We start from the raw sequence: 18,736 nt of genomic DNA on the forward strand, positions 1-18,736 counted from the left end.
TGATCTATGTGTCTGTTTTTGTGCCAGTACCATGCTGTCTTGATGATGACAGCTTTGTAATAGAGCTTGAAGTCCGGAATTGTGATGCCACCGACTTTGGCTTTCTTTTTCAACATTCCTTTGGCTATTCGAGGTCTTTTCTGGTTCCATATAAATTTTAGGATTATTTGTTCCATTTCTTTGAAAAAAATGGATGGTACTTTGATAGGCATTGCATTAAATGTGTAGATTGCTTTAGGTAGCATAGACATTTTCACAATATTTATTCTTCCAATCCAGGAGCATGGAACATTTTTCCATTTCTTTGTGTCTTCCTCAATTTCTTTCATGAGTACTTTATAGTTTTCTGAGTATAGCTTCTTAGCCTCTTTGGTTAGGTTTATTCCCAGGTATCTTATACTTTTGGGTGCAATTGTAAATGGGATTGACTCCTTAATTTCTCTTTCTTCTGTCTTGTTGTTGGTGTAGAGAAATGCAGCTGATTTCTGGGCATTGATTTTATATCCTGACACTTTACTGAATTCCTGTACAAGTTCTAGCAGTTTTGGAGTGGAGTCTTTTGGGTTTTCCACATATAGTATCATATCATCTGCGAAGAGTGATAGTTTGACTTCTTCTTTCTGTGCAAACTCTTTTGGAAACTGGGGAAAGCGGGAGCACTTACAGCCCATTTTATGAGTCCATTATTAACCTAACACTAACACAGACAAAAACAACACAAGAAAAGCAAACTACACTTTGTTATCTTTCATGAACATACATGCAGCAGTCATTAACAAGATAACAGCAAACCAAATCCAGTTATATATTAATAAAGTATTAGAAACTAGTAAGTTGGGGTTATCTCGAGAATGCAAGAAGGTTTATTAGTATTCATAAGTCAACTAATACAGTATACTGTATTAGTATAATAATGTATAATATGTATAATATGTATTATAATATATAATAATTAGTATGATAATAATAATTAGTATAATAATAATGGACAAAAACCATATTCTTTTAGTAAAGTAAGAAAAAAATTTGAAAAACTCTAAAGCCTGTTCATGATAAAGCTTTGAACATACTAGACACAGAGAAAGCAGTTTGCTAATTCTGATCTAGGGCATGTACCTAAATTTATGGCCTAGAGAGTTCCTGTTGTTTGTAAAATAGGATACTGTAGGTATCATCTTAATTTCTTTATTTTCTCTCTCAGGAATCACAGTCCTGTCCTTGCTGTTGTCCAGTGTCTTGAAACTGTGTTGTTTTATATATTTTGTCTGATTTTTTTGTTTTTTTTTTTTTTTTAGGTAGAATAAATCTGGTCCTGTTACTCTTTTATCTTCAATGAAAGAAACTTCCACAAATTTACTCCTCATTTTTTATGCGTTAGATACCATTAGCATTTGGGGAAAAAAAATAGTTATACTGCTTAAGAAATAACAAAAGTGATTTTTTTTAATGTTCAGAAGTAATTTATTACATTTAGACATTGAGATTTTATTACAAGACTGACATGCTGCCTACTACACTAAGGAGGCACCTTAGGATTTTTGTTATGAACTAATATTTGTGTATAACATTATACTTTGTGAAGAATTGACATTTTTAGAATATTGAATCTTTTCATAAAAGTATGTAATAGGTCTCTTATTTCATTCAGTCACTCTTTTCAGTCTATCTATAAAATTTTATAGTGTTTTATAAATGACCTATATTTCTTATGTTTACTTTTTGGTATTTTATGTTTTGCTTGATTAGTGGAGTTTCTTTTCAATTTGGTTAGTTTATAGTAATATTTTAGAAATTTTATAATTGGCCATGGTAATTAATTTTCATTAATGTAATATTTTAGATTGCTTTTATAATTTAAGTGTGGTCTCCATATTGGGTATGTTAACATTTTGTCTCTTAAATAATCAGCAAGTATTTTATTCTATCCCCCCATCCTTTTAAAACATTCAGTTTCTCTTTTAAATGAAAATGTTATATTTTCCTATATGAATGCTTCCTTTTTTGATTGCTAAGAAGTCTTTCTCCCATTGGAAGATTATAGAAGTATATTTTCTTTTAGAACTAACCCAGTTGTAGTTTTTTTGGAAGAGCTAGCTAGGGATTCCCCAGTAGTATTTCTGAAAAATAAATCACATGTGTGTCTTAATACATTTGTTTATATATTTAAATGTGGATTTATTGTTTAAGTTCTTTTTATCTTTGGTTGATTACTGCCCCCAAAATATTATAATAATTTATTTTCAGAAAATATTCCATAGTCGTGGCTTCATTTTTTATTAGGTGTTTTTTTCCGTTAATTCAACATACCAAATTGAAGATTTGAGACTAGGCAAATATCCTATACTATAAAAGTTTTAGAGATGAGTTAAAAGGCAATTATTTTAAAAGATTTTTTCACAAAAAACTATGTTGAGATTAGTTATATAAAGGTAAATATGAGGAAAGATTTTGGTTTGTTTTTAAGAAAATCTTGCATAGGTGATAGGATTGTAATTTCTTGGTTAATGCTAAGGGTTTTTGGGGGGGTTCTTTTTTATTTTTCCTATATTGATATATTTTATCTATATCTTTGCTAAAGAAATTGTTCTTTTGTTTTTATAGTTTTGGTAAGCAGTTTGGAGGAAAAAGAGGATGTGATTGTCTTGTATTAGAGCCTTCAGAAATGATTGTGGTAAGAACTTTAAAGACTGCTGTGAATTTTTTTGATATGCTTCAGTTTCAACTTTAAATGTAGTAGGATTTTAAACACTCAAGGGAGTGCCATTACTGTGACTTTAAAAATACTGAATAATATCAGACTTATACACCTAATTTGTTGTTTCTATCTACTTAAAATTTTTTCTGATCCTTGAGATGATTTAGAAAGTGATACAATTCTGTATACCATATTCCAAATTTTGGTGATTTCTTTTACTACTTCTACCAGTAATTTTAAATGAAGGCCTTATTAGAGGAACCCTGACTTTTCAAGTGTTTTTTCTTTTCCTATGCAATTTAGTTAATAATCTTTGAACATCCACATTCTGCTAAACATGAGGGTAAAAGAGAAAGAGACATATAGTTATATCCAAGTAAGAAATGGTTTAGATGTTAATATTTTTCTGTGAGAGTATAATTAAGGAATAATTCTTGTTACTGAGAAATCTAAAGAGGCGATATAACATTAGAAAACCTCAGTTTATTCTTTTTTTTAGCATTAGAAAAACCAAGAACACAACTTCGTTTTACCTTGTTCTGAGATGACCTTACTACAAAAATAGCTTATATTGAATGGACTTGTCGTTCTTCTAGCATCTCATGTAGATGATCATGTCATCTTATTTGATTTGAAGTTATTAAGAAAAGAGGTTACATTCTTAATGATGCATTTTAATGTCAGGGCTCAAAACTTCACATCTTCACATAGTTAGTTTGCTCTTCTCCAAATTGGGTCATCGACATTATCATGCACTTCAGTGTCCTAAATTTCATATAAAAAAAAACAATTTTTAGCTCCTACAAGGTAGAAATTGTCTTACTCATTTTGTGTCTTCCATTGTATTGCACAGTGTTGCCTGCATATAAAGTATTCAGTGAATGTTAATTAAACTGAAGTTTGTTCAAGGTGTGGACTGTGTATTATGTTTATTTTCTTTAAGTGTTGGTATACATAGTATATCTAAATAAGGCCTCAGAACTCTCTCTTCTAAGTAAATGTATTGAGGGACATGGCGAGAAAACTGCCACAGGCAGTACTAGTTTTCTCATTTATTTGTCTGTTGATGTATTTTGTATTTTTTCTGCTTTATCAGGAAGGAATTAGTGCTTTTTAACTGCAGTGTTCTCATATACATTGGTTTTTTTTTTGTTGTTGTTGTTGTTTAATTTTATTGTGCTAAAATACACAACAGAAAATTTACTATCTTAACCATTTTTAAGTGTTCAGTGTTAAGTTATTATTTAAGTCGAAATTAATCACTCAAAAAATGCTTTGTAAGTTGGAGAAAATTATTCAAAATTGCTTTAAGATTTTTATTTTTGAGATTTCTGAAGGATTTTATTGTCAAAATGCCATGTGATTTTTTTCACCATTATTACTTTTTTTTCTAAGTAGGCCCCATGTCAAATGTGGGGCTTGAACTCATAACCCTGAGATCAGTGGTCGCATGCTGTACTAACTGAGCCAGCCAAACACTTTGATACTATATCTTTTGACAAATAAAAATGTATTGATATTTTGTATGAGTGTAAATCTTTGGTACCTCAGTATTTTTTAGCTGAAATTACTTAGAATTCATGAAAGAACTTAATGTCAGTGCATGAAGTTCTTTCAAATGGTTTTACTATGTATGTATGTTTACAAATTTTAATAACTCCACTAGTGATTGGGAATGCCTGTTATTGAGCATCTTTATGATCACCCGATAAATTAGTCATCTTAATCTGACATGTTAGAAGGAAATTTCCTATTTTTAATTTACTTGTGCATATTTTCATATGGCTTACAGGGGATTTGTTTTTCTTAATATTCATATGTCCTGCCCATTTTTCTAGTTGGATTACATATTTATTTATTTGTCAAAGATTATTATAGAGAGAGAGCACAGTGTGGTAGGGGCAGATCTTGAAGGAGAGAGAGAGAACCCTAAGTAGACTACCTACTGAGTGCTGAGCCCAACACAGGTCTCTATCCCAGTATCCTGGGATCATGACATGAGGCAAAATCAAAAGTCAGACTCTCAACTGACTAAGTCACCAAGTACATGAGATTATTTTTTTTTCCCCTTAAGAGATTTTTGTTAATAAATTAACCCTTCTGCTTATAGGATGCCATAAATAAGTCATTTTCTCGCATCAGCTAAAATAAATTTTGCAATAGGTTTTTTGGTTTTTATCTATAGCATTGTTTTCCTCTTAAACGATCTGGTAAGTGTTTATGCTTATTAGAAAAACCTTCCTCATGACCATATTACTGAACTTTTAACCTGTATTGCTTTATAGAATTTTTTTAAAAGATTTTATTTATTTATTTGACAGAGAGATCACAAGTAGGAAGAGAGGCAGGTAGAGAGAGGGGGGGAAGCAAGCTCCCTGTTGAGCAGAGAGCCCGATGCGGGGCTCGATCCCAGGACCCTGAGATCATGACCTGAGCCGAAGGCAGAGGCTTAACCCACTGAGCCACCCAGGTGCCCTGCTTTATAGAATTTTTTTAAAAAGATTTTATTTGTTTGACAGAGAGATCACAAGTAGGCAGAGAGGCAGGCAGAGAGAGGGGGAAGCAGGCTCCTTACTGAGCAGAGAGCCTGATGCTGGGTTTGATCCCAGGACTCTGAGATCATGACCTGAGTCAAAGGCAAAGGCTTAACACACTGAGCCACTCAGGCGCCCCAGTGTATAGAATTATTTTAAAAATTTTAGAGAGTGCACGCAAGCAAGCACTACTGGGAGGAGGGACCAAGGGAGAGTGAGAATGTCACGCAGACTCCCTATTGAACGTGGAGCCAGACACAGGTCTTGATCTCAGGACCCTGAGATCATTACCTGAGCTGAAATCATGAGTCAGACAGTTAAATGACTGAGCCCCCACATACACTGCTTTATGGAATTTGTTAGTTCCTTACTTTAGCTTTTAGATCTCACTTCACTGAGTAGCCGAAGACAGTGGTTACCACTTAACTACCTGTCTCCCAACATTTCCTCCAAAAGCAGTACAGAGCTATAAGAAGAGTAAAAGAAATCTATACAGAAACCATGTTCAAGGCATAAGTTGAAGGCAGAGAAAGCCAAATTTTGAGCATAATTCTAAGTAAGGGGAGAAAACCCACTAATTCACAGTATATTACCTCTCACATTCTGTCTTTTTCCAGTCCTCAGCAAGGCTTTGTAGTAAGCAAAAGCCAACCAAGCAGATTTGAAGAAAACATACAAGATGGAAGCTACCAAGTGTACCTAAGATTAACCGGCACAGCCACTCTACCTTAAGTTCAAAATTGTGGGTGTGTATGTATAATAGAGCAGAGCATAACCTATAGGGAGGTCTTTTAAAATGGAGTGATTTACAAAGTCATCATCTAAATGTGTGTGTACCTTCAGGGTTAAGACAAAAAAGGTAAAAAGAAAAACTCCCTTTGGTATTTAAGTGTTAAAGAAGAAAAGAAGCACACTGGGAAGTTTTAGGTTCCTGCAAGACAAGGTGAACACAAAATCACCGTCTTATAAGGCCCACACCTCCCTCTCCCCGTCACCCAGCGAGACGAAAAGAAAAAGTATCCTAAAATACCTGGCCCTCAGAGTATTTGCTAATTTCCTATTAAACTAGGAATCTTCTAAAATATCCCAATACTACAAAAAGATGAAAAGGGAAGATTAATAAAAGTATATATAGTTGTTACCAAGAAAGAAGAGATTTGTTATGTACCATCTGAGGAAAATTGAACTCCACCCCAGGGGGGAAAAATTTTTTTCAGATGAAAACTGACCATACTTGGATACAGACATATCAATGAAGAATTTAAGGACATTTTTTAAAAATGTAAAATCAAAAATTCAAAAACCAAGAAATGAAAACTGAAAGAAAAGTGGAGTAAAAAGTATAAACTTGGTAAAGAAATAGAAGGCATAGAAAAAAAAAATACTGATAATGTATATATAAAATGAGTAAATTACAGAATGCCCCAGGAAGAATACACTCAAATGAAAGTTTAATAAGGTGCATTGAACAAATCAAAACTACAATGAGTTAGCACCTTACACCTGTCAAAAAGGCTAAAATCAAAAGACAAGAAATAAGGGAGGGTGAGTAAGGATGTGGAGAAAAAGGAATCCTCATACACTGTTGGTGGGAATGTAAATTGGTACAACCATTGTAAAGAACAGCATGGAGGTTCCTTCAAAAATTTAAAAAAATAAATGTCATGTGATCCATAACTCTACAATTGGCTATATACCCAAAGAAAACAAAAACACTAATATGAAAAGATACATGTTCTCCTATGTTTATTGCAGCACTATTTACAATAACCAAGATTAGCAGCAATCTAAGTGTTCATCGATAGACAAATGGATAAAGAAGATACGGTATATATGCAGTGGAATATTAATCAGCCATGAAAAAAGGATGAGATCTTGCCATTTGTGGTAGCATGGATGCACCTTGAGGGTATTATGCTAGGGAATAAGACTGGAAAAGAAAAATACCATATTGATTTCACTTGTGTGGAATCTGCAAAAAACATTCAACAAAAAGCAGAATCAGACCTATAAATACAAGGAACAAAGGGATGGTTACCAGTGGGGTAGGGAGTGGAGGCCGGGCAAAAATGGGTGAAGGGAAGTGGGAGATAAAGACTTCTGGTTACGGAATGAATAAATTACAGAAATGAAAGGTACGGCATAAGGAATATAGTCAGTGATGCTGCAATAATGTATGTTAACAGATGGTAGTTGCATTTGAGCATAGCATAATATATAAACTTGTCTAATGACTATGTTGTATACCTGAAATTAATACAACTTTGTGTGTCAACTACACTTTAAAAGAATTGAAGAAAGGTAAAGAAGAAGCAAGTAAAGGAAAATGAATGAAGTAGAAAGTGTCAGAGATACTCTGTACTTGAAAGTTACTGAGAGCAGATCTTCAAGTTTGTCACCACAGAAATGAAATGGTAAATAAGTGATATAATGGAGGTGTTAGCTAAGGCAGTGGTGATTATCATTTTGTGAAATGTAAATGTATCAAACCAGCACATGGTATACCTTGAATTTATACAATCTTATAAGTGAATTACATCTCAAAGCTGGCATAAAACAAATGGCAGAGCAAATAGTGGAAATTGAAGATAGGCAATGAAAGGATAACATTCATAACTTTAAGAATCTCAGGAGAGAAAAATACATGGAAAGCAATTATGTTTAAAGCAATATTTAATGAAAATTGTTTAGAAATTGAAGAAGATTCGAATCTACACCCACTTAAAGGGTATACTGGGTACTGGGGAAATGAGCTCAGAATGATCATTTCTAAGACATTTCCTAATAAAACTATTTGATTTCAAAGATGAAAAATCTTTAATGTCTGCAGGCAAAAACACAACTTCCAAAGGCAAACGAATTGCACTGATTCACACATTTAAAAAATCCACTGGGGTGGGGGGTGCCTGGATGGCTCAGTTAAGCGGGTGACTTGTGATTTCACCTCAGGTAATGATCTGATGGGGCTTGAGACTAAGCTCCATATAGGGCTCTGTGCTTAAATGGGAATCTGCTTGAGATTTTCTCTCTTTCCCCTCCCCCCACGACATGCTCTTTCTTTCTCTCTTTAAGTAAATCATTCTTTTTTTAAAAAGAAAATATTAAAAACCAATTAGAGCCAATTTTTAAAATATTAAAAACCAATTAAATATTAAAAATCAAGTAGAGCAGCCTTTCAAAAAGAAAATATGAACTAAGGATTTAATGTCAGCCACATTGTCTTTATCAAGGTTATGGAGAAATGGTTTTCAGCATAAAAAAACTTAGGGAGGGGCGCCTGGGTGGCTCAGTGGGTTAAAGCCTCTGCCTTCGGCTCAGGTCATGATCCCGGGGTCCTGGGATCAAGCCCCTCATCGGGCTCTCTGCTTGGCAGGGAGCCTGCTTCCTTTCCTCTCTCTCTGCCTGCCTCTCTGCCTCCTTGTGATCTCTGTGTGTAAAATAACTAAATAAAATCTTAAAAAACAAACAAACAAAAACTTAGGGAATTATGCACCCATGAGCTGTTTTTAAGGAATCTGCCAGAGGATATTTTGTTTAACTGAGAAATAACCAGGAAAACCTCACCAAAAGAAACAATGATGAATCTTTCAACTACACAAATGTATTAATAAGACTAAAAGGTAGAGATGTGAGGGACAGACTATATTATATTTTGAGACAGAATAGCCGTAATAAAACTGAAGAAAAGGAGAAGGGAGAGTGAAATAGGAAAAAGAATAAGCGTATTGATGGTTGTTTGTTGCATGGAGAATAGATGAGAGTGTTAACAATAAAAACTCCAACTAGGTAATTATAAGGTTTGGGATTTGATTACTGTATAATCTAATTGTTTACTTATTTCATGAATGTTAGCAGAAGACATAAGACTTATGGGTCAGAAACAAAGAACTTTTTTACTTGTGGTATAGCAAGCAGTGTTATCATTAGCATATTTCTGTAGATTGCCCTTGCTTCATAGGTCCCATGGAGGCAGTGCTGGGTGGCCCACAGTGATGCCACACACATAGTAGGTTTGCATTGCAACTAAGAACCCCTGAGTTTGGGGAATATACTGCTTTTATAGTGAGCAAGCCTGCTCTTTTTTCAGCAGGGAACATTACCACATCCTTCAGGATTGCTTACTATAAGCACAGCTCTTGAGAAATGGCCCAGTTAATGAATGGTTAGGACTCTGCATTCTTGGCAAATGCAACAAAATGTGTAGAAGCACAGCAGGCCCTAGGAAGACTATGTTTCACCACAGATAGTAAAAGGTGTAAGAAAGCAGGTGGACCATAACAAATATTGGTAAGGGCATAGACAATGAAAGCCCTCAATTGTGGCTGATAGAAAAATAAAGACGTGCAACTTCTCTGGAAAACAATTTGACTGTTCATGAAATAGTTAAAAATGGATTACCACATGATCCATCAGTTCCATTCCCACATTTATACCTAAGAGAATTGAAAACACGTGTCCACATAAAATCTTGTGCACTAATGTTCGTAACATTCGTAATAGCTGGAAAGTGGAAGCAAACCAGATGTCCTTTAATCTGATAAAGAGATAAACAAGATGTTTTTTGTTCATATGATGCCATATTATGCTGCAATAAAAAGGGATCAAGTATTGGTACATGCTGTAATATAGATGGATGAATCTTGAAAAGATTGTTCTAAGAAACCTGACTCAAAAAATCACATATTATATGATCACATTTACATAAAATATCCAGAGTGGGGAAATTTGTAGAGACAGAAGGTAGATGCTAGTGGGCATAGGGTTTCTTTTTGGAATGATAAAAATGTTCTAGAACTAGATAATGTTTGCACAACTTTGTGAATATATTAAAAACTAGTGAATTGTATACTTAATTGATTAATGTATACTTAAAAGAGGATTTTATGGTATATGAATTATATCTCAGGAAAAATGTGTGAGAAAAGAATACAGAGACAAATCTAACAAAAACAATTTTTTATTGAAGCAAAGAATATACATTTCATACAGACATGCAGTAAATACATAAAATGATAAAATGTTAAAAATCTGCAATATTAGTGATAGCAGTAATAATAACAATAAATGTGAATGGCTTCATCTACCCATTAGAAGGAATAGATTTTTCAGTTTGGCTTACAAAAGAAGACCCAGCTATATACTGTTTATTTTTTTAATGTATTTTTTAAGACTTTATGTATTCATTTATATTAGAGTGTGCATGAAGGTGGGGACAGGGTCAGAGGGAGAGAGAGAATCTCCAGCAGACTCCATGCTGAGCACAGAGCCTGAAGTGGGGCTCAACCTTGCAATCCTGAGATAATGATATGAGCCGAAAGCAAGAGTTGGACCTTTAACCAATTGAACCACCCAGGCGCCCCTTTTTCCTGCTTATAAGAGACAATCCTGTGATTGCTCGATCAAATGTTTCAGGAAGGCTAAAAATAAAGCAGTAGACAGTGGTATACTAAACCAATGAAAATGAAAGTGGGACAGGTATGGTCATCTTAATACCAAAAGTAGAATTCAAACCAAAAACTCATGAACTGTGACATAGAAGGCGATTTTTTTAGTGCTAAAACCTATAATTACAGTGGAGGAAAATACATGAATATCTTTGCAGCTTATCACACAGAAACCTTCTATTTAAAACAGACACTCCAGGGGCGCCTGGGTGGCTCAGTGGGTTAAAGCCTCTGCTTTCAGCTCAGGTCATGATCCCAGGGTCCTGGGATTAAGTCCTGCATTGGGCTCTCTGCTCAGTAGGGAGCCTACTTCCCTTTTTCTCTCTCTGCCTGCCTCTCTGCCTATTTGTGATCTCTGTCTGTCAAATAAGTAAATAAAATCTTGGGGCACCTGGGGGGCTCAGTGGATTAAGCCTCTGCCTTCGGCTCAGGTCATGATCTCAGGGTCCTGGAATCAAGCCCTGCATTGGGCTCTCTGCTCAGCAGGGAGCCTGCTTCCTCCTCTCTCTCTGCCTGCTGCTCTACTTGTGATCTCTCTCTGTCAAGTAAGTAAATAAAATCTTTAAATAAATAACTAAATAAAATCTTTAAAACAGACACTCCAGAGGATTCAATGAGACTTAGAAATCTACTACTAGAGAATTTAATTCTTTGTTCTTAGTATATAACAGGCGAAGTCAAGGAAAAAATGGGATAGAAGACCTGGACAACATAAATAGTAAGGTGATCTTAGGGAGATAAGTTGAATTCTACAACATGATGATAAACTCTATCAGGTGCCCATGCCGCATTAACAAAAAATGTTCCTATATTTTTTTAAAAATTCATTAATTTTTGTAAGTTAGATATAGTAATACTTTCTGATTACATGCAATGAAATTCTAAATTATAATAACAGAAAACTAATTGGTTCTTTTGCCTGAAATATTTTAAGCCTACCAAACAACTTTTTGTCAAAGGATAAATACATACTGAAATCACAGAATTGTGCAAAATAACAACAGTGAAAATACGCTATATAGCAGAATCCATGGAATATATCAAAAAAGTGTTCAGAAACCAGAGGGAAAACGGGCAAAAGGAACAAACTCAGAGGCGATATAGATACCAGAGTTAACAAGTGCATATTTTGAAACATCTGATTAGTATTTCAGGGATTTAGTGGAGAATTTTAAAGGATTGGAATCTATAAAATGAAATAATGATTCCAAATTCTACAACTAGAAACATCCTCAAATTCGACTGAAGAGCAAGTTAGGGAACTGAAAGATAAGCCAAAAGAATGCAAACTGATGGAGAAAGTATTTTAAAAATACGTAATGGAGTATATGACACAGATAATAGAAAAGATCTTAGGTAAGTGTAATAAGAATCCTGTAAGGAGAAGAAAGAAGTATTAGAAGAGATAATGGTTGAGAATTTTCCAAAACATTAAAAAGAAATCAACTCACAAATTTGAGAACTCTCTAATCTCAAAGCAGGATAAATACAAAGAAACTTAAGCATAAGCACATTATAGTAAAACTACGGAAAACGAAAAACAAAGTTATAAAACCAAAGGGAAAAACACATTACTTTTAAACCACCACAACTTGTAAAACACCCACTGACAGCAAAAACTGAAGCTTTGTTAAGTAAACAGTTTCCACACAAAACTGAAGAAAATTTTCAGCAATAGACAAGCACTCAGTTTACCAAGTGGGAGTTTTTAAGGCAAAAGGGAATCACAGATGTAAGTACAGATATGTGGAAAGAAATAAAGACATTGTAAAGCATTTAGATATATGTATATTGACTATAGAAATCAGTAAGAGTAATAAAAGTGTCTTTTGTGCTTTAAAGTATATGTAGAGATAAACACATGACAGGTAAGAAAATGAGGGATGGAGTGAAAAATTCGTAAGATCTTTGCATTCTAGAAAGTGTTAAATATACTAATAGTGGCTTCTAATAAGTATGTATGTCATCTAAGAATACAGCTTGGAATTAATAAGAAGGGAAATGGAATAATAAAATGAATTTATTTAAAATAATAAAAAGAAGAGAAGAAACTTACTAGGAGGAGGAAAGAACATAAGATGATATTTCCTTTCTAGTATATCAGAAATTACATTAAATATAAATATTCCAGTAAAGGAAATATCAGATTAGATTTTTTTTTAAACACAATTACATGCCACTGAAAAAACAGCAGTGTAAATATAAGGTTTGAGAAGAAACTTGACTTCTTGGTCTTTTGGCTAAGATCAAGTCTGGAAGAACTGAAAGAACAGAAGTTGTGTCTTCTAAGTGATAACCAAAGGAGAGCTGGTTTGTCTCCAATCTTAAAAGTGTAAGAGAAAAAAAAAGTGTAATTTAAGGCGAGAAGTATTATTTAATGTAAAAATGGTATTTCATCATGATAAACATGTATCACATTTAAACAGTCCTGGAGTTTTATGTGCCTTATTATATAACTAAAAGATAGTCATTAGTAACACGGGAACTTAACAAATCCACAGTGACAGCAAGAGATTTAAACATCCCTCTAAAAGTGAGAAAGCAAGCATAAGGAATCAGTAAGGATTTTGAGGATTTGAACCTGTGCCTAGTAGTTAGAGAACTCTATACCCATCAACAACAAATACGTGTACTTTGAAGCACACATGGGATGTACTTGAGACGTGTGGGTGGTTCGTTTGATTGTGCTCCAGACTCCTCGTTTTGGCTCAGATCGTGATCTCAGGGTCCTGGAATCAAGCACCATGCCCCGGGCACTATGCTCAGTGCGGATTCTGCTTGAGGTCCTTTCCCTCTGCTCAACCGTCTGCTTGAGCATGCATGTTCTCTAAAATAAATTTAAAAATAATAAAAATAGATGTTATATCTGGAACATAAATCTTAAGAAAGAATTTAATTTTTTGTTTTGTTTTGGCTATAATGGAGTTATCTTAGAAACCAATTACAAAAACAACTAAAACAAAATATAACTTGAAACTCAGGAGTAGGGGTGCCTGGGTGGCTCAGTGGGTTAAAGCCTCTGCTTTCGGCTCGGGTCATGATCCCAGGGTCCTGGGATCGAGCCCCACATCGGGCTCTCTGCCTGTCGGGGAGACTGCTTCCTCCTCTCTCTCTCTCTCTCTCTCTGCCTGCTTGTGATCTCTGTCAAATAAATGGTAAAATCTTAAAAAAAAAAAACAACTCAGGAGTATACTTTAAATCACTCGGCAAAGAATCACTATGAAAATGAGAAAATATTTTGAGCAGAATGAAGAGGATATATCAAAATGTATGAAATTTGTCTTGAGCCTTAGGTGAGTAGTTTAAGCATTAATGTTTTAGGAGAAAGGCTGACATTTGGTGAAGGTAAGTATCCACATTAAGAAATTAGAGAGCAGCAAACTATTTTTTCTAATTTAATTTTTTTTTTCTAAGATTTATTTGTCAGAGAAAGAGCACAAACAGGTGAAGCTGTAGGCAGAGAGAGAAGCAGGCTCCCCACTGAGCAAGGAGCCCAATGTGGGACTCGATCCCAGGACCCTGGGATCATGACCAGAGCTGAAGTCAGCCTTTTAACTGACTGAGCCACCCAGGTGTCCCAGAGAACAGCAAACTATATCTACAGAAATTAGAAGCCAAGAAACAATGAAGATTAAAAAGTTGGTGGCATGTAAAGCATACTTAAAGAGGGTGAAGAAAGGTAAAAGTTGATAATCAGAATAGAGTAATAAATTTTATACTTCTTTGTCAAAGTAGTCAATAACAAAACATGACATAGCTTAATATCAGGAGTAAGGAAAGCATGGACTACTATGGAGCTTATGAAAATTCTGAAAATAGTAAAGGGTATTATTAAAAACTTAACCAAAATAAGCACGTGCATGTGTCACACACAGAGAAAATCTTCAGAATCCCTCTTCTAGAAAGAAAGTACATCTGTAATAGACCTTTTCATTTAGAAATTTCCACTCACATGGTTTCATTGGTGAGTTTTTTCCCAACATTTAAATAAGAATCAAAAAGTCTTAGCAGGAAAGAGAAAGATTAAATTCCGTTTTTATGCATCCAGTTTATTTTTATTGATGTATAAGTGACGTAATGTTTGAGAGCCTAGTTTAATTGTGATGGCAAAACCTGACGAGTTACATTACAGAAAGGCAATGTTACAGATTAATTTTTTTTTTTTTTAATTCGTTGGAGAGAGAGCCAGCAAGAGCAGGAGTGGAGTGGGGGTGATGTCAGAGTGAGAGGGAGATGGAGACTCTTCACTAAGGAGGGAGCCCAACTTTTGGCTTGAGCCCAGGACCCTGGTATCCTGACCTGAGCCCAAGGCAGAGGCTTCACTGGCTGAGTCACCCAGGTGCTCCCAGGTTAGGATTTTTTAAATTAAAAATCATAAAATGCTAGGAAATCAAATTCCAGTGAAGTGATATGCCAAGAGGATAAAATATCGTGATTGTTGAATTTATTCCCAGAGTTGCAGGGTTGATTTAATTCATGCAGTACATCGCTTTACTGCAGTTTGCTTTATTGTGCTTCATGGATATGTTTTGTGGCAACCTTTGGTGAGGTGGTCTCTTGGTGCCATTTTTTTTTTAACACTGTTTGCTCACCTGTATTATTTGTCACTGCTTGGTAATTTTTGCAGTATTTCAGATTTTTTTTCTTTTTTATTATGACTGACACTATATTTTGTATCATTCTTTAGGATTGTTTTGCCATGAATGCAATTTGGGGAGGAGGATCCTTTTTGTTTTTTTTTCTTAGCACATATATATTTTATAGTCAATATAGTCCACTGTTTCCTGGGATTTATTATTTTTTGATAATAAATCTGTTATTTAAGTCTGTTATTAAGTCTGTTAATAATAATAAATGTTATATATAACATAATAAATAATAATAACATAATAAATAATAAATGTTATATAAGTCTGTTATTAATCTAATCACCTTTCATTTATAACCAGTCTACATTTTCCTTGTGGCTGCATTAGAAGTCGTCTCTTTATCTTCACTATGTGAATTTGTAGTTGTATTTTTGGATTTGTTGGACTGCTTCAAGTTTTTGTTTAATCAAAAAGTTTCATTTTCACTTTGGATATTACCTCATTCTTCTGTCATCTCGTTCTTGAACTTTATATGTTAAATCTTCTCAGCCTATCTATATCTTTTATGCTTCCTTGTTTATCTCCTCTTGACTTTGTGCTGAGTACTGTATAATTTTTTTGGCTTTATTTTCTCTATTTATGAATTCTCTTTTTGGTTATATCTCCATATGGCATTTAATTCCTTTTCTTTTTTTCTTTTTTTTTTTATTCTTGCTCCTTTTTTTCTTTCTCCTCTCTGTTGGTTTGGGTACTTTCTTTTGACCTACGTTTTAAGTTCATTGATTCTTAATTCACTTGCATCAAGTCTACTGATGAGTTTATCAGAGGTATTTTTTGTCTTTGGTACTATGATTTTTGTTCTATGATTCTCATTTTACTCCCTCATATTTTCCTTATGTCTGGTGAAATTTTTCCTCTGTTTATGTTGTCCACCTGTTCCACCTTTCTGCTGCCTTTTCTGTATGTAGTTTTAAATTCTCTGATAGTTTCAGCATCTGGATCACATCTGATATTGGTGGATTGCTCTGTTGGTTGCTTTTTGTTTTTTGGCAGTGGATTGGTTTTTTTATTTGTTTTTTTACCCTATTTTTATGTGAGTCATTATTTTGGATTTAATGATACCTACTGTGTGTAGGGCAGTAGAGAATGAGGATAGCGTTTAGGCCTGGAGCTGAACACACCTCTTCTGCTAGAGTTGAGCTAGGTTTGCATTGTTTTGTTAATATGGTTACCTTTAGTGCTCCAGTTCTTTAAAATTTCTCTTGTTGTCCTTTGTCCTCAGGGTTGGGATTGGTTTGTTGAGAAGTTTTTCTGAGTCTTGTTCCATCCCCATTGTAGGCCTTCTTTGTGCTCTTGTGTTTCATACAGGATATCTCTATACTTTCTTGTCCTTCTTCTAAATGTAGACTGCATTTGCTTATTACAGATTGTTTGCTAGCCTGGTATTGGGGAGGAAGGGCACTTGGGTTTGTTGTGGGTTTTTGGGGCCTGGTCAATCCTTACCTATTTAGTGTTATTTATAATCTCTGGCTTGTTTTCAAGTTTCTTTTTGTTTGAAAGTTTTTTTTTTATTATAACTATTTTCTAATACTTAAAATACGTTGGAATATTTGCAAGTGTGAGTCTGTTGTCCCTTTTCTGGTCATTATTACTCAGTATGTCTATCATTTATTCACGTTTCATTTTTGTTGTAGTTGGGGGTCTTTTTCCTTGTTTTTTTGGAGGGGGAAGCCATGTATCTTGAACAGTAGGTGTGGGAATTCTTTGAGGTTTGGGTTAAAGTCTTGCAAAGAGGTTTCAGATTTGTTTTTGTCAGTTACATATGTACATTATCAATCCTGAGTATCTTTAAATTTACTTAGGTGCTTAAGGTATTACAAATTCAAACTAATGACCTGCATGAGGGATAGCTTATGTTTTAAATTCTTAGGAAAAATGTTTTTGGTCTGTTTGGTTGGTTGCTTTTTACCCCTTCTCCTCCCAGTGTCAAGCAAGTTTTCTTCCTGTCTTCTTCTGTAGGATAAGCTTATACCTCTGTATCCTCACAGTGCAGATTCAGCTAATTAAGTTGAGCTTATGAGCAAGTCTCCTTGGATTGCCATGTTTGATGGATTCTCTATTGTTTTTCTCACTCCCTACAACCATCAAAATGAAGGGGCTAATCTCTAGGGTTGGGAAATTTTCTGTCTTCTGGTAGATCAGGAGCTTCATTGGTAGCCTATCTCTTGGTATTTTTTTTCACTTCAGTCTTGGTCTTTGAATTTGTTACTTTAGTGACATGAGGTATGCACGTGTAGTTCTGTTCTGTTTTTAATTTCACATTTCAGTTGTACTTGGCAGGTTTGTTAAGGGTACTTAATCCTTCATACATTGTTTAGTCTTTATTTTCATTTGGTACTGTCCTTAAAATTTTGAGACTTAGAAACTCCTTTCCTCGACTTAATTTACTATTATATTTTGGAAAGCCTTTATTATCTCTGCTTTTGAGCAATAAATTGTAGATATTAGAAAATTTTAAGGATTATATGATACTGAAATTTTATCTCATGTGGATGATATAATTCATCGATTGGGATAGGACAGTATGAAGGAAATGAATTTTAGTAATCACACTTGGATTTTGAGTCCTTACCCACTTGTATGTATTACTTAAGTTTTATGTTATTCTGTATGATTATCGAAACAGAGTAGCTATGTGATAGGAGCATTGTGAGCCTTAAGTGATAACTTACACTGTCTGGTACATGCTCTGGTGTAGTGATGGAATGAATACTGTGATTCTCTCACCATTTTTTTAGAAAGCAGATTAAATCTCAAGGAGGTAGCATATATTGCTGCCTATTCATAATTTTATATTTGTTGAGGTGGAAGTTGTTCCCATGTCTCTTCTGGATTTTACCTTTCAGAAGAGTAGTAGTAACTTACTCTGCATACCCTTATATTTCTGGAGTCCCTTACATGTATTTCCAAGGACCTATCATGTATGGGGAGAAAGAGAGAATCTAATGTATTGTCTGCCCATTTTTGCAAACTTTTTGAATGTTAAATGAACAAAGATTAATATATAATGCAGTTTCTGTCTTAAGGAACTTGTTAGATTGTTAATGATATGAGCTTATATATTAATTGCAGTTGATGAGAAGGGGTAGAAACTTCCTGGGGCAGAGGAGGGAGGGGTCATGAAGTATGGGAAGGATGTCACCATGTTGGCAAAGGAGGATTGGGCTTTGTGGCAGTAGCAACAGCAGCATATACAAAGGCCTGAAGGCACTGGAGAGCATGGCCTATTTATAAGAAGTCTAGATTGTGTACACAAAGTAGTTGTGGTCTGAGGACAGGAATGTCTTTTGCAGTTATAGAAGAGATGCTAATTGAGACATGTCTTAAATGAACAGTGGTTCAGCAAGTGAAGATAGATGTGTAGGATAATACAAAGTTACTTAGTAAAATGTAAGTCACTTTATTATAGGAACC

The 18,736-nt window shown here is 34.5% G+C and overlaps 1 protein-coding gene across 5 annotated transcripts in view; it reads left to right on the forward strand.

The window, feature by feature from the left end:
- The window catches only part of LOC111140881 (Rap guanine nucleotide exchange factor 6), a 196,384-nt gene that overhangs the window by 49,860 nt on the left and 127,788 nt on the right, over positions 1 to 18,736 (forward strand). For all 5 annotated transcript variants that reach the window (XM_022493125.1, XM_022493123.1, XM_022493124.1 and 2 more), the window contains exon 5: positions 2,602 to 2,671. In XM_022493125.1, the coding sequence (XP_022348833.1) occupies positions 2,602 to 2,671 (70 nt within the window). The remainder of the gene's footprint in view (positions 1 to 2,601; positions 2,672 to 18,736) is intronic.

This window comes from Enhydra lutris, unplaced genomic scaffold, assembly GCF_002288905.1.
Source record: "Enhydra lutris kenyoni isolate GAN:26980312 unplaced genomic scaffold, ASM228890v2 scaffoldscaffold5, whole genome shotgun sequence".
NCBI classification, from domain to species: domain Eukaryota; kingdom Metazoa; phylum Chordata; class Mammalia; order Carnivora; family Mustelidae; genus Enhydra; species Enhydra lutris.